At 34.7% G+C, this 13068-nt stretch overlaps 1 protein-coding gene across 3 annotated transcripts in view; it reads right to left on the reverse strand.

Annotated features, from left to right (window-relative positions):
- Positions 1–13068, reverse strand: part of CNOT4 (CCR4-NOT transcription complex subunit 4) — an 89642-nt gene that overhangs the window by 62911 nt on the left and 13663 nt on the right. For all 3 annotated transcript variants that reach the window (XM_027842361.1, XM_027842360.1, XM_027842362.1), the window contains exons 3-6: positions 10993–11079; positions 9845–9946; positions 9135–9260; positions 6937–7061 (exon numbers count right to left, since the gene is read on the reverse strand). In XM_027842361.1, the coding sequence (XP_027698162.1) occupies positions 6937–7061; positions 9135–9260; positions 9845–9946; positions 10993–11079 (440 nt within the window). The remainder of the gene's footprint in view (positions 1–6936; positions 7062–9134; positions 9261–9844; positions 9947–10992; positions 11080–13068) is intronic.

The raw sequence follows: 13068 nt of genomic DNA on the forward strand, positions 1-13068 counted from the left end.
CACACACACACACACACACACACACACACACACACACACACACACACTGCTATGTGTAGGTAAGAGGTACATGGATATAGAATACTGTATATATTATGAGAAAATTTCTACACATTTATTATTTTTGCTGAATCTGTTTTCTCTTCTTTATCTTGTGTTTAAAAAAAAAATCCTGGGCAGCTAAGTGGCGCAGTGGATACAGAACTGGCCCTGGAATCAGGATGACCTGAGTTCAAATCCAGTCTCAGACACTTGATACTTACTACCTGTGTGATCCTGGGCAAGTCACTTAACCCCAATTGCCTTGCCCCAAAAAAAAAGCTTAAAAAAAAATAAAATAAAGGTAAAGACAGTTCTTTAAAAAAAAGTCCTTATTTAAGAAATGGCCATTTGGGAGGAGAAATACAAGGGAAATCTAGGCTATACTAAAATAAAAAATAGCAATAACTTTTTTTTTAAAAGACGGAGGAGGAAGAGACCAGATTAATGACCAACTAATAATCTGATTCCACACAAAGCCATGGTCCTTTCTTCCAGGGCAAATTTGGTGTGGTATTTTGCTCTTTTTATCTCATCAAAACTTAAACTCATTGGCAAGTTCACAAAGAACAAAGGCAAATTATGGAAAATACTAAAGCAATCCGAAAGAAATACATGTCAACAACTAAGCATGGCAGGGGAATAGAGAAAGGATACTTATATTCACAACTCTAAGGCCACTGTGAACTACTCCTACAATAGCTTTTAAACTGAAACCACACACACATCTCCTCCTCTCATCATCCTTCAATTTTCCATGGGTCAGAGTTGGCTATGTCAGAACCCTGAAACAAAAAAAAATAATAGTAATAGGAAGAAAAGACACTCCTCCTACCCCAGAATTAATCTACTAAGTAATTCATTTCTTTTTCTTGCATTTATGAGTTATGGCTCTCTATCACGGGTGCTAATGGATCTACTTCTATCATTCATTCATTCAACTATTCATATGTCTACTATACTAAAGCTAAGAACTCCAGTGTATTAGAACCTAAATGAAGATGCTTAGACTTAATGGTAGGACTTTTGGCCTAGATAGATGCCTGAACAAAGGCACACTCTCATATAAATGTGGAAAGGGAAAGGAAGGGAAGGGGGGAAAGGAAAAGGAAAAAAGAAAGGGAAAGGGAAAGGAAAGAAATTTATACCAGACTGAATAATTATCAAGAAATACAATGAGAAACTACTGTGACTTCCCACTGGAGAATTACACAAAAATTGAGACAGAAGCTGGTGGGCAACAGAAAAGAGAATTGCCTGCAAAGCTAGCACTAGAAAAAGTAAACAAGACCAGCCTCTCAGCATTACCAGTGACATGTGTGGCCTGCAGAGTTCTGTACTGAGAAGCAACAAAAGTGGAGGAAAGTCCCTGAAAAAAGTCCCAGGGAAGTCAGAGAGCTACAGAAAGGCCAGAAAATGCCAGGGAGGGAACCTTAGAAACCATGGGGAACAGTGTGACAGAGATCAGACTCTAATGGCTAAGGAACTTATGGGCTCTAGTACTGTGTTCTGAGATGTCATAGTAAGGCCTGGAGGCACAGTACTCAAAAAATCCAGGAAAATCATGACCTCTAGAGATGGAGGTCAGTGCAGAAGCCCAAAGGACCCAAGGGAGTCCCAATAAACCACCCAAAAGCATGAAGTGGAGAGCCTGGTCCTGGCACAAAGCCCCAATTTAGGAACTAAAACTGAAAAAATTAATAAATCAGAGCAAACACTAATCAGTATAGAAATTATTGTAAACCTAGAGATTGCCAAAGAGAAGGAAAAAATTATAAATTATGTATTAATTTAAAGAAAAAATGGCTCTTCCACAAGGACATTAATACCTAGAAGAAATGAAATGAGATAAAAAAAATTAAATAAAATCTCAAAAGGATTAAATGAACAAATAGCTGAAAATAGAAAGTGGTAAACTTTATCCAAGTAAAGAAATCCCTGAAAACCAGAATACATCTAGCAGATATCAGTGAGACAGAAAGAAATACTCAAAGAAGAGTAAAACATCAGAAAAAAATGGAAGATATTTGATATCAAAAACAAGCGATCTGGAAAAAAAAAAGCCAAAGAAATAAAATTTAAGGATCACTGAACTTTCTGAAAACCATGATTTTTTTTTTTTATTACAAGTCTGGATACTATATTTCAAGAAATCATAAATGAGGGGCAGCTAGGTGGCGTAGTGGATAGAGTGCCGGTCCTGAAGTCAGGAGGACCTAAATTCAAATCCAGAAATCCGGCCTCAGACCAAACACTTTACACTTATTAGCTGGTTGTTTCTGGGCAAACCACTTAACCCCAATTGCCCAAAAAAACCCAAAAAAACCCCAAAAAAAACAAAAAAAAAACAAATCATAAATGAAAACTGCCCAGATCAATTAGAACCAGAATGCTAAGTAAAGACACAAAAAAATAACATGGATTATCTCCTGAAGGGGGGAAAAAAAAACTTTCAGTCAAGATGGTTGCCTAAATAGGAGACAGGCCAACCAATTCCATATACCCACTCAAGAAAAACCCTGAAGTTCCCATCAAACAAAATAATGATTAAGAAAACCTATGAAAACTACAATGATATATTCTACCCCATAACTACACAGAAAGCAAGCCAGTCTCCCCAAGACCAAAGAAGAGATCTGTAGCCCACAACACTCTAAGGCAGCAAGCATGAAGGACTCCCCCAATACAGCATTAAGGTGCTCAGAAAGCTGAACAGCAGTTAGAAAGCAACAAGGTGGTCAGCACCAAGCTCAGAGCTGTGTAACACCTAAACTCCCAGGTTCAAGGCTTCCCCTAACATTCCCTTGCAAAGATACCAAGGACTCTGAAGACCAGAATTCTGAACTTCAAAGATCCAAGTAGCCCACGCCCCAAGAGGAAAAGGCCAGCACAAGGATCCAGAGCAAGATGAAATAGGGATGACTGTCCTACACAAGAGGACGGGACGGGACAGGACGACCTAGCCTTGGCATATAAGTTTCAGTTCAGAAATAAAAGTCTCAGATGAGTGAATAAAATATGAACTAGTACTTAAAAAAAAAAAGGTTGTTAATCTAACTAGATGACGACTGTAAACAAATTCAAAGGGAAAAATCATTTTTTACCAGGGCTACATGAATACCAAGAAGAAAATGAAATTTTAAAAAAACAAAAGATCTAAAGGAAAAAATTAGTAGACTAAGTAGCTTAGAAAAGAAAGTGAGGTCAATTTTAACCAAAAATAGTGTCCCTAAAATACTGTAATAAACCAAACAGAAATTAATGACTCCAGGAAACAGCAAGAAATAACAGAACAAAATCAAGACTGGAAAAAAAAAAAAGTAAGATGTCAGATATCATAAAACAACTGTCCTGGAAAACAGATCAAGGAGAGAGAATTTTAAAATCATTGGATTACCTAAAAACCAAGGTTTTTAAAAAAATTACAACACTACATTTTTAAAAATTATAAGTGAAACTGCCCAGATCTATTAGAATCAGAACATATAGAAAGAATTTCCTGAAAGGTAACCTAAAATTCTCAGAAATACCAGCCAAAATCCTAAACTCCCATATCAAGGGGAAAAAATCACTTCAAGCACTCAGAAACAAGCAATTCAAATGCCAAAGATCTACAAAGATCAGCATCACAGAAGATGTAGCAGCTTCTATTAAAAACCAGAGGAGATCTTGGAGTACAATATTCCAAAAAAAGCAAATGAGATAGGTTTGCAACCAAGAATAACTTACTCTGCATAGCTGAGTATAATCTTATGGGGGGAAATGGAATTTTAACAGACTTTAAAAGCATTTCTACTGAAAAAATAAGAGCTGAGAGTAAGACTTTTGAAATATAAACACAAGAGTCCAGAGAAAGGTAAGATGTAATGCTAATATTCAGATGATTTTCAAAGGGTAATGAGGGCATTAAATAAGAAAAACAGAAGTCCTAGGGGTGATATGGTTGTGTTCTAGCGATTTGAAAAGGGAAAAAGAAAGGAACGGAGATGTAGAAATATAATATCATAGAAAGGAGGTGGAACTTGTTAATTTTTACAATTAAGGTAAACAAGACAAATATGAGGTGGCAGAGGAAATAGATATCAAATGGACCTCACTTATCTGAAATGGGTAAAAAAAAAAGTTAAGCGAACACACACACACACACACACACACACACACACACACACAGAATTAGGTACAGAAATATATCAAATTCAATAGGAAAACAAGTATGGGACAAGTAGCTGGGACTAAGAGGGAGGAAAATACTGGGAGAGAATAGCCGCAAATAAAACAAGCGTACTGATCCTGAATGAGGGATGGGGGATGGAAGAAGGGCATGGGAGGAGATGAAGAAGAACCAGATTATAATGGAATTCCTATCAAATGAAGAATAACTGAACAAACTGCAGTAAATGAATGGGATATTATTGTGTCAAAAGAAATGATGACAGATGATGTCAGCAAATTCTGGGTAGTATGAACTGATGCAGAATGAAGTGAGCAGAAACAATTTGCACAAGGACAACAACATTGTAAGCAAAACAACTTCGAAAGACTTAAGAACTCCGTTCAATGCAATAACTAACCATCTCTCCAGAGGATCTATGATGACGCAGGTTGCCCTCTTCCTGACAGAAAGGTGATAAGCATAAGGTGCAGAAAGAGGTATATATCTCTGTATTCGGCCACTGTGTAGATTCATTTTGTTTGATTATACTAAATTATTACAAGGGTTTTTTCTCTTTCATTCACCCAACTTTTAATTGGAGGAAGGGATTTTGGAAAAAGGGTACTCAGTAATAGTGATGCCCTCCCCCAAAGGCTCATTATAAACATTTTTTACAATGCACAGAAGAGAACAGAAGGAAGTTCAGAAGGAAGCACAGACAAGCAGGACAGTTTTGAAAGTAACGTGTGGAATTTATTATATACTTTTTTTTTTAAAGCAAGCTGTATGAAATGGAGATTCACGGTTTCATATACAATCCTCTTTTCATGTTTTGCTGTCTATATTGAAATGCTCTTTTGGGGGTGTTTAAATTCAGAATAAAAAAATAAAATTATTTTTTAAAAAAATCTAATGGTAGATTGTCACAGTGGGGGCTCCCACACAGATGATATCCCTGAATCCTAACTTAGATAATTCATAGCAGGAACAATCAGCAGCAGCTGGATCACAGGATCAGGGCAGCAGTGAAGAGAGGCACATCATGAAGCTGCGGTGATATTTCCCTGTCCTGATATGATCACAGGTTGGGCCAGAAGTAGATGTCATTTAGAAGCAGCATCAAGGAAGAAAGTGCTACAGAAGAAAATCCATTTTGTCAGTCTTACTGACAATTGTGACAGCATTCACTCACCTGATTCCCGGTTTTTTATTATTCAAAGTATTTTTAAGCTTATCACTAGTCAATAGTTAAGTATCAATCTACAAAGCTATATTTTCAATATGTAAGAAATATGTACACAAATTCTAATCTAGAAATACATAATTTGAATTAAAATGGAATTACAAAGTTAAGCAAAAATCTGGGGGGAAAACCTTTTTATAGTAATTTCATTCTTGTCCTAAGTGCTTCAGGTAGCAACATTCATAAAAGGGTAATAATACACGTTTAATTTTTTTAAATAGGGTAAGGAAAGAGAAGAGGAAGGTGAAAAAGAGGAAAAGGTCAAAGGGAGAAAAATATATCCATCCAGCTTATTATTCTTGGACTTATTTTTATTCATGTTTGATGTAAATATAAACTTCTCATAATTACAATATATATATATATATAGTATGTACGCTCTGCCCTGAGATCTATAATACATAGCAACACTAGGTTGATACTATTGCATTAATCTTTAATATCCAAAGATAATAACTTATGATTTCATAATTTTACTTTAGAGTACAAGAAAAGTATTCTGATAAACCACATGTTGCTCAGGGATATATCTGAACAAAGGCTTTCACATACTAATGTAAACACTTGGAAATAAGACTACGTTTCAGAGCTGGACACTGAAATGTCAACAATTTTAGCTCTGGTAACATGTACAAAAAAAACCTCAGTATCCTTGAATTACAAGAAATTTTGCTTATTTAAAATGAAGATTAACAGAATTTTGAAGTGATATACCTGCTGAAATAGAATACAGACCTGACTACTGAAACTTAAAGTATTTCAGACTACAGTACAACCCAAAGAAAGGTCTTATGGATTAATACTATTTTCTAATGGTCTAAAGCCATACACAGTGGTATACACCAAAATAAAATGAATATCATCCAATTCATGGTAAATTTTGCTGGTTTGTATAAACACTGAAGTTATACAAATCTACCGAGAACCCTGTGATAAAAGTAATATTTTCCCTAAGGCAAGTGGCATTCTGAAATACAAGATCCCCTTATCCATGGAGAATAAGTTCTACAGATTCTCAAGAATAAATCCTTGAAATTTTTATACATACATATATGTATGTGTCTGTATACACACAGACACACACATATGGCAAGTAGAAAACTGTGATCTATACATAGAAATATCTATGGATACAGAAATATATCTATCATAGTTTTCTACTTGCTCTCCTAAAGCTCAATCTTTTCCATAGAATTTTCATTTCTTGTGATTGGATAAAGGATAAAGCCTCAATTAGGTGCTAATCATGTTCTGAACACCTGCCAATCTTCCTTTTAATAGAGCGGGTGATATTGCACACCAGCCAGTAAGAGGAACGGGCTGTAGTGGCAGGACGTAGTAAGGCCATCACATATTTGAAACAGCCAATCCTAAATCAGCAAATCAGGAAGGTTTCTTGAATAGTTAAGGAATTCTGCATGGAAAGGACAAATGTTAGGCCTGTCACAAAGTGCTGTGGCTTAAAAGGCATAAAATGAAAATCAGGTACTTAGGCATATACCTCTGCAGTGGTGTCACTTTGTTCTTATTCTTGTCAACGGAACCCGTAGATAGCTGAAGAAAATTGGGGTTTAATTTATATAATTCTTGAAGTAGCTTCTGTTCATATTCTTGGTGTTTACCCGCCTGGTGGAAAAAGAAAATAAAACTGCAATGGCATTCATATATTAGCTGCTATGAAATACTCCATCTCTCCCTTGGAAGCTTAAAGACACCAATAATACAAAATGAAAAGGATTCTTCCAACCAAAGATAAACTGACAAACTTTCTAGATTAAGGCAATCTCTCTCCTATTAAACATACATGGTATATGGCAAAAAGGCACAACAAAGGAAATATTTATTTGGAAAGCATTTGGTATATAGTAAATAACTTTAAGACTTAACAAAACCAAATCTAAGCATTGGTTAATTAAAGTTCTTTAAGGTAAGAACAAATGGTATTCTCCAACAGCCTAATTATTTAACATTTTTTTCAGATATTTAAAGAGCTTTATTTAGCATCAAGGTAATGCAAAATGAAGTAAAATTTCATCAAATCACACTTCATCCTCTCATCTGCCCTGTCTCAGTCACCAAATCACAAATAAAAATCATTTTAAATTCAGTTTCAGATAGCACGATTAAATTCTCCGAGAAAGCACAAAACTTGGGAGTAGGAGAGGGAGGTGTAGAGCACAAGGAGAAGAGAAAATATGCAGAGAATTTAACTAAGACAATTAGAGACAAATAGTAAAAGTTCATAGTACTCATTTTACTATTTGTATACACAGCCTGTCTGGAAATGCACACAATATATAAATATTTTCTGCAAAGTTAATTACTGCTTACTTTTGTTCAGCCTGACAATGGCATGCTCTACTAAATAACTGAGCAAAAACTAAAGAAAGGTAATGCCATTTACTTGAGCACAATTATATATATATTTTTTGCAATGTCATTCTCTTTTCTGAGGTCCCTTAAGTCACACATATATAACACTTCACATTTTTTTACCTACTCTACTTAGAATAAAATATTGAATTTCCTATCAAGAGATAAAGAAAAAGTTCTTCCAATCTTTGTTATGATAATTATATATGAGGAAAAACACTTCTGTATTTATATTTGTACTACTTCTAAACAGGTTAAGAAGGCTCTGATGAACTAAGACTGACTCTTTAAAGCATTCACTGTTTCTAGTGGTACAAACTCTAAAAGGTTTAAAGGCTGAGAGAATTCTCCAATCACAAGGAAAATTATTCCATACACTTCCTTTAAATGGTTATCGAAAATTGGTTATCAAAAGACCTTAACACAGACAACCCATATAATACACGTTAAATCTCATTACTACAAGGAAGTGACCAAAATACGATGTTTTCCAAAAATGTTTCAAATAAGCAAATTAGCTGAATCCATTTGGTATACTTATATTATGATGCAAAATAAAGATGAGAGTGGGTCTTCTTTGGTGCCACCCAAGACAACTTTGCCCAGGACTCGTTTTGATATTGCTTCTAGATCCCAAAGAAAATATAATAAGGAGATTGTACTATATTTTTTTTATAAAGGGATTTAAACTATAGCAATTCCAAAGTCAAAGAAAGTAAAATTTTCCCAATGAAAATTAGCAATGCACTCTTCAATCTAATTAGACTTGCTCTAGGTTGATGTGAAGAATGAAAGGTAGCAATGAATGCCCCCCACCTTCTAAAAGAGAAGTATTCCTGCAAAAGTCCACAGCCACAAATCTGAAGTCCTCATCTACAATAGGGAAGTACAGCATTATATTTTGGTATAATCCTCATGTAATATGATGTCTTTTCAACATTTTCACTTCTAAAGAATATTTATACTATAAATTGAAAGGAGACAGGAGAGGAGGAAAAGTGAAAGAACATAGGACATTAAGCATTCAATTCACTTTTTCATAGGATAATAATTCAATGAACACTTGAAGAGAGCATACCTCTCTAAAACATCATTTCCCTATCTGGATGGGATATATTTTCTAGGACACCATGTAAAAAATGCAGATAAGAAAAAACCCAACTAATGGGCATGACATCCTATTCAGATTACATTTTGCTGACAACATTACTCTCAACATATCTTTTTTTTAAAAAAGCTTTCCACTTTTGAAGGAAATCATTTAACAAAAATAAAAACTAAATCTTGCTCTCTCTGCAAAGCTCGCAATTCATACTGCTTTACTACCTGCATTTCCTCTTTTGTGAAGCTAGCTGCTTCATCCCCCAATTCATGTAGATACATGCAGTCAGGTTTTGGACACTGCATATTCTTTAGGAAGTAACTGCAGTATTTTGTTGTACCTAGAGAAGCCTGCCAGAAAAAAAAAAGAAAAACATTTGAAGATAACAAAAATATTACTTGCCTTCAAGAAGGACAATAATGCAAGTTAAGAAACATATGTCATTATATGATATTTCAGAAAGTATTCCATAAGAAATCTGTTTTGAGAGAGAAATGATGAACTCAAGTGCAAACTGAAGCATAATTTTCTTACTTTTTATTTTTCTTTTTTTGGAAATATGGCTAGTATTGACATTTGTTTTGCACGTTTTCACATGTATAATTGATATATTGCTAGCCCTTTCAGTAGGTGGGGGAAAGGGTAGGAGGGTGGGAGAAAATGTGGAACTCAAAATTTAAAAAGAAAAGAATGTTAAAAATAAATAATTTTGGGGGTGGTAGGAATGGAGGTCTGGTTTACATTTATTCTAACAAAAAAGTCTCCTGCAGAAATGAGCAATTGCCTAAGTAGATTAACCTTGTCAGACACTAACATTAATGAATTACAACCTACACATTGCCTTGAAACTTGATATAATAAAATCTGTCCAGTAAATGAACTATATTTTGACCAAAAAAAAAAAAAATAGATCATCAAAAAGAAATTATATTACCTTGAGTGTTCTGCCATCTACTACTACGTTGTTGACACACTGTATGGCTCTGAGAGCATCTTCTGACCGGATGTAGGTAACATAAGCACTGGCGCTTGGACCCTAAAGTGAAAACATCCCATCCCACTGTCATAAATACTAAAACAAGGCAATAACAAAAAGCTTCTATTACAATAATGATGAAGAATATAGAACAATGTTATCCCAACAACTTTTAATAATGAATGTGATTTTCAGCCAAAAGAAAGCAAAGAGCCCATTTGAAAGCAAACCTACAAGAAGTTAGGAGGGTCAGAAACTCTGAATTCTTAGCTTTCTAGTTCAACCCCTTAATTTTACAGATGAGTAACCCAAAGCTAGAAAAATTAAATGACCTACCTAAGGCCACACCAGAAGCAAAGTTAGGATCTGAACCCAGAGCTCTCAATTTCAACACATTACCTTTTCTATTTAATGTAATATGCCTACCTTTAACTAGACTATGATCTATATAGGAATCTGAGATAATAGCATTTGATCTGGAAAAAATAAATTAAGGTCACAGGTCTTAATTTTTTAAGTTTTACATAAAATTTTCAAATATAGTTAAAACTCCTCTTATAATCCAGCAAATTTCACATGGTTTTGACTGTAATTTCCAACCTTCCTTCACCCCATATAATCACATAAAATAAAAATAGATAAGGCATGGTCTTACCTCAAAGATGAGAATTAAAGTTATCTGTCCTAATACCAATACCATTAAAATGATTTTATTAAAATTTCAATGTTTGAAGACTGTGCCACTTGGAAGAAGCAGTCTAAGCTAATTTCAATAAAAAGATTAAATTCCCATCTCTACATCTTTTTCTCATAATCTTGGTTATTAGTCAATTGAACAGGAAATCCTTGGGTGTGGGTCCCATTAAGATACAAATAATTTCCTTTGGGACACCAATAGAGGGTGCTATTCAACTCTTAACCACAAGATCCATTTATTCCAAACTATTAAAGCAAAAAAGAAATAAATTTTAATAATGAACTACCTCCTTTTGAAAACTGAATGACTAAGAGTCTATGTTAGGACAAAGGTTTAAGCAAAAAAAAAAAAAGAAAGAAAGAAAGAAAAGAAAAAGAAAAAAAAAGTAAAGATCTCTACAGTTAGTTACCTGTGAGCCTGCATATGATGTGCTATTATTGATGACAACTTTATGTATTTTACCAAACTTCCCAAAATATTCTGGCCGCTTTAAAACCTACAACAGAAAAAGAAGACACAAACGGTGCCTGTTTTTTAGAAATTCATCCTTACAAAAAAGGAAATAAAAATAAAATGTGAATTTTCTCCACTCTTAAAATAAAAGTTAACGTGTACTACAATGTTTAAATCAAATATTGTCAAACTCAAATTACACGTATATCAATTATCCAAAGTGATTATTATAAAAATCATGTGGAAAAATTGCTGTTGGGAAGGGAGGGTAGCCTTAAAAAAAAGTGGAGATTACTTAAATACTTACTATCTGGTAAGTATAAACATAAATCTCAGGACAAAAGGCATCCAGCAAGTTAAACTGATACGTTAAAGGTCATGTGTTCACCTTATAATAAGCCTGCCCACGCGCCAACAGGACAATGTAGTATAGTGAAGGTGGTATCATAAGACCTATCCAGACTTTACTTTATTCCTTGGACGTCTCTTCAACAGCTACTTTGCTATAATGAACCCCACCCCCAATAAAGCACACCACACACTCACACTCTAACAGTCTTTGTTTAATGATCTCCAGCAAGAAAGAATGAGCTACCTCCAGAGAAATCCATTCTATTTTTTGATAGTTCTGTTAGGAATTTTTCCCTTACAAGCCTAAATCTGTCTGTGGCAAGATCAACTTCTGCAATGCCTTCATAAGGTATAATTTTTGTAGTTATGTACCCACCCCCCTTCTTATACATACAAGGGTATGGTTTTCCTTCTTAAAATTTGGCAAATCTAAGTGCTATCAAACACTTTGAGGACTATAAATGAAATAATACTGTTTGACATAGCATATATAAATACATATGCAAATGTATAAATAGTTATATGAATAATAAGGATATAATAATATTATATACATATAATATCATATGAATAAGCTATATAAATAATAATCCCTTGCTAGGATCTTTGTATATGGGGATTTTATTACCCCTAACCTATGAAATCCGAGTTAACATTTCACATGGAAAACCACAAAGGGAATAGGGTAGCTAGGTGGCACAGTGGATAGAGCAAAGGCCCTAAAGTCAGGAGGACCCAAGTTCAAATCTGGCCTCAGACACTTGACATTTTCTAGCTGTGTGACCCTGATCAAGTCACTTACCCCCAACCACCTTGTCAACAACAATTAAAAAAAAATAACAAAGGGAAAACACACTTACAACACACACACACACACACACACACACACATGCCTCTGTAAGGTGTCTGATTCCTTCCTTAAGAGCAATATAAGTTCATTCTCCTCATTTGCTAAAAAACTAGTATGTATGCCATTGGTATTAATTGTCCCATGCTTTTTTGTTTTCATACCTAAAGCTAGTTGAAAAGATCTCCCCTCTTTTTGGAATAACTTCATAGGTTTGTCTATCTGGGCCCAAAAGGCCTCATAGCCTATGGCATCTCAGATAAAAACTTACATTTCCCTCTCGTTAGCTAACCTGGGGGAACATTCCACTTTCATTCTCTACTTCTCCCTCAATTAATTACTGCACTCAAAAGATCCCAAAGTACAAATCTAGGATCAAAAGTAGTAGATCACACGTTGTTCCACCAAACACCATCTTGGAATTTTAGAAAAAGAGGTAGAGCATCTCTATATATTTTTCCTAATACAAAAAAAGTGGGGAGCTATCTTTGGAGCGGACATATCACCATCTCAATTCAGACATGGATTTAAAGAACTGCAGCAATCTGTTCCCATCTCTACCCTTCCTGAGGCCTCAGCTAGACATAGAAAATACCCTTAAGTAAATCATTTTTTAAGATATCTATCACATACAAATGGGTTTTCCATTCTTGTCTCTAGGATGGATGCAGATTTACCACATTGATAATCACTCATGTGAAGAACCATTTGTTGTGAAACTAAGGGAACTAAAATGAATAAGAGAAACTGATCAAGTATTGTCACTTTTAACTTCATCAAACCGAAGAAAATTCTCGCTCCAAACGCTGCAATAAGAAGCCCTAATTTACTGTC

The sequence above is a fragment of the Vombatus ursinus genome, unplaced genomic scaffold, assembly GCF_900497805.2.
Source record: "Vombatus ursinus unplaced genomic scaffold, bare-nosed wombat genome assembly UNPS02014870.1, whole genome shotgun sequence".
NCBI lineage: Eukaryota > Metazoa > Chordata > Mammalia > Diprotodontia > Vombatidae > Vombatus > Vombatus ursinus.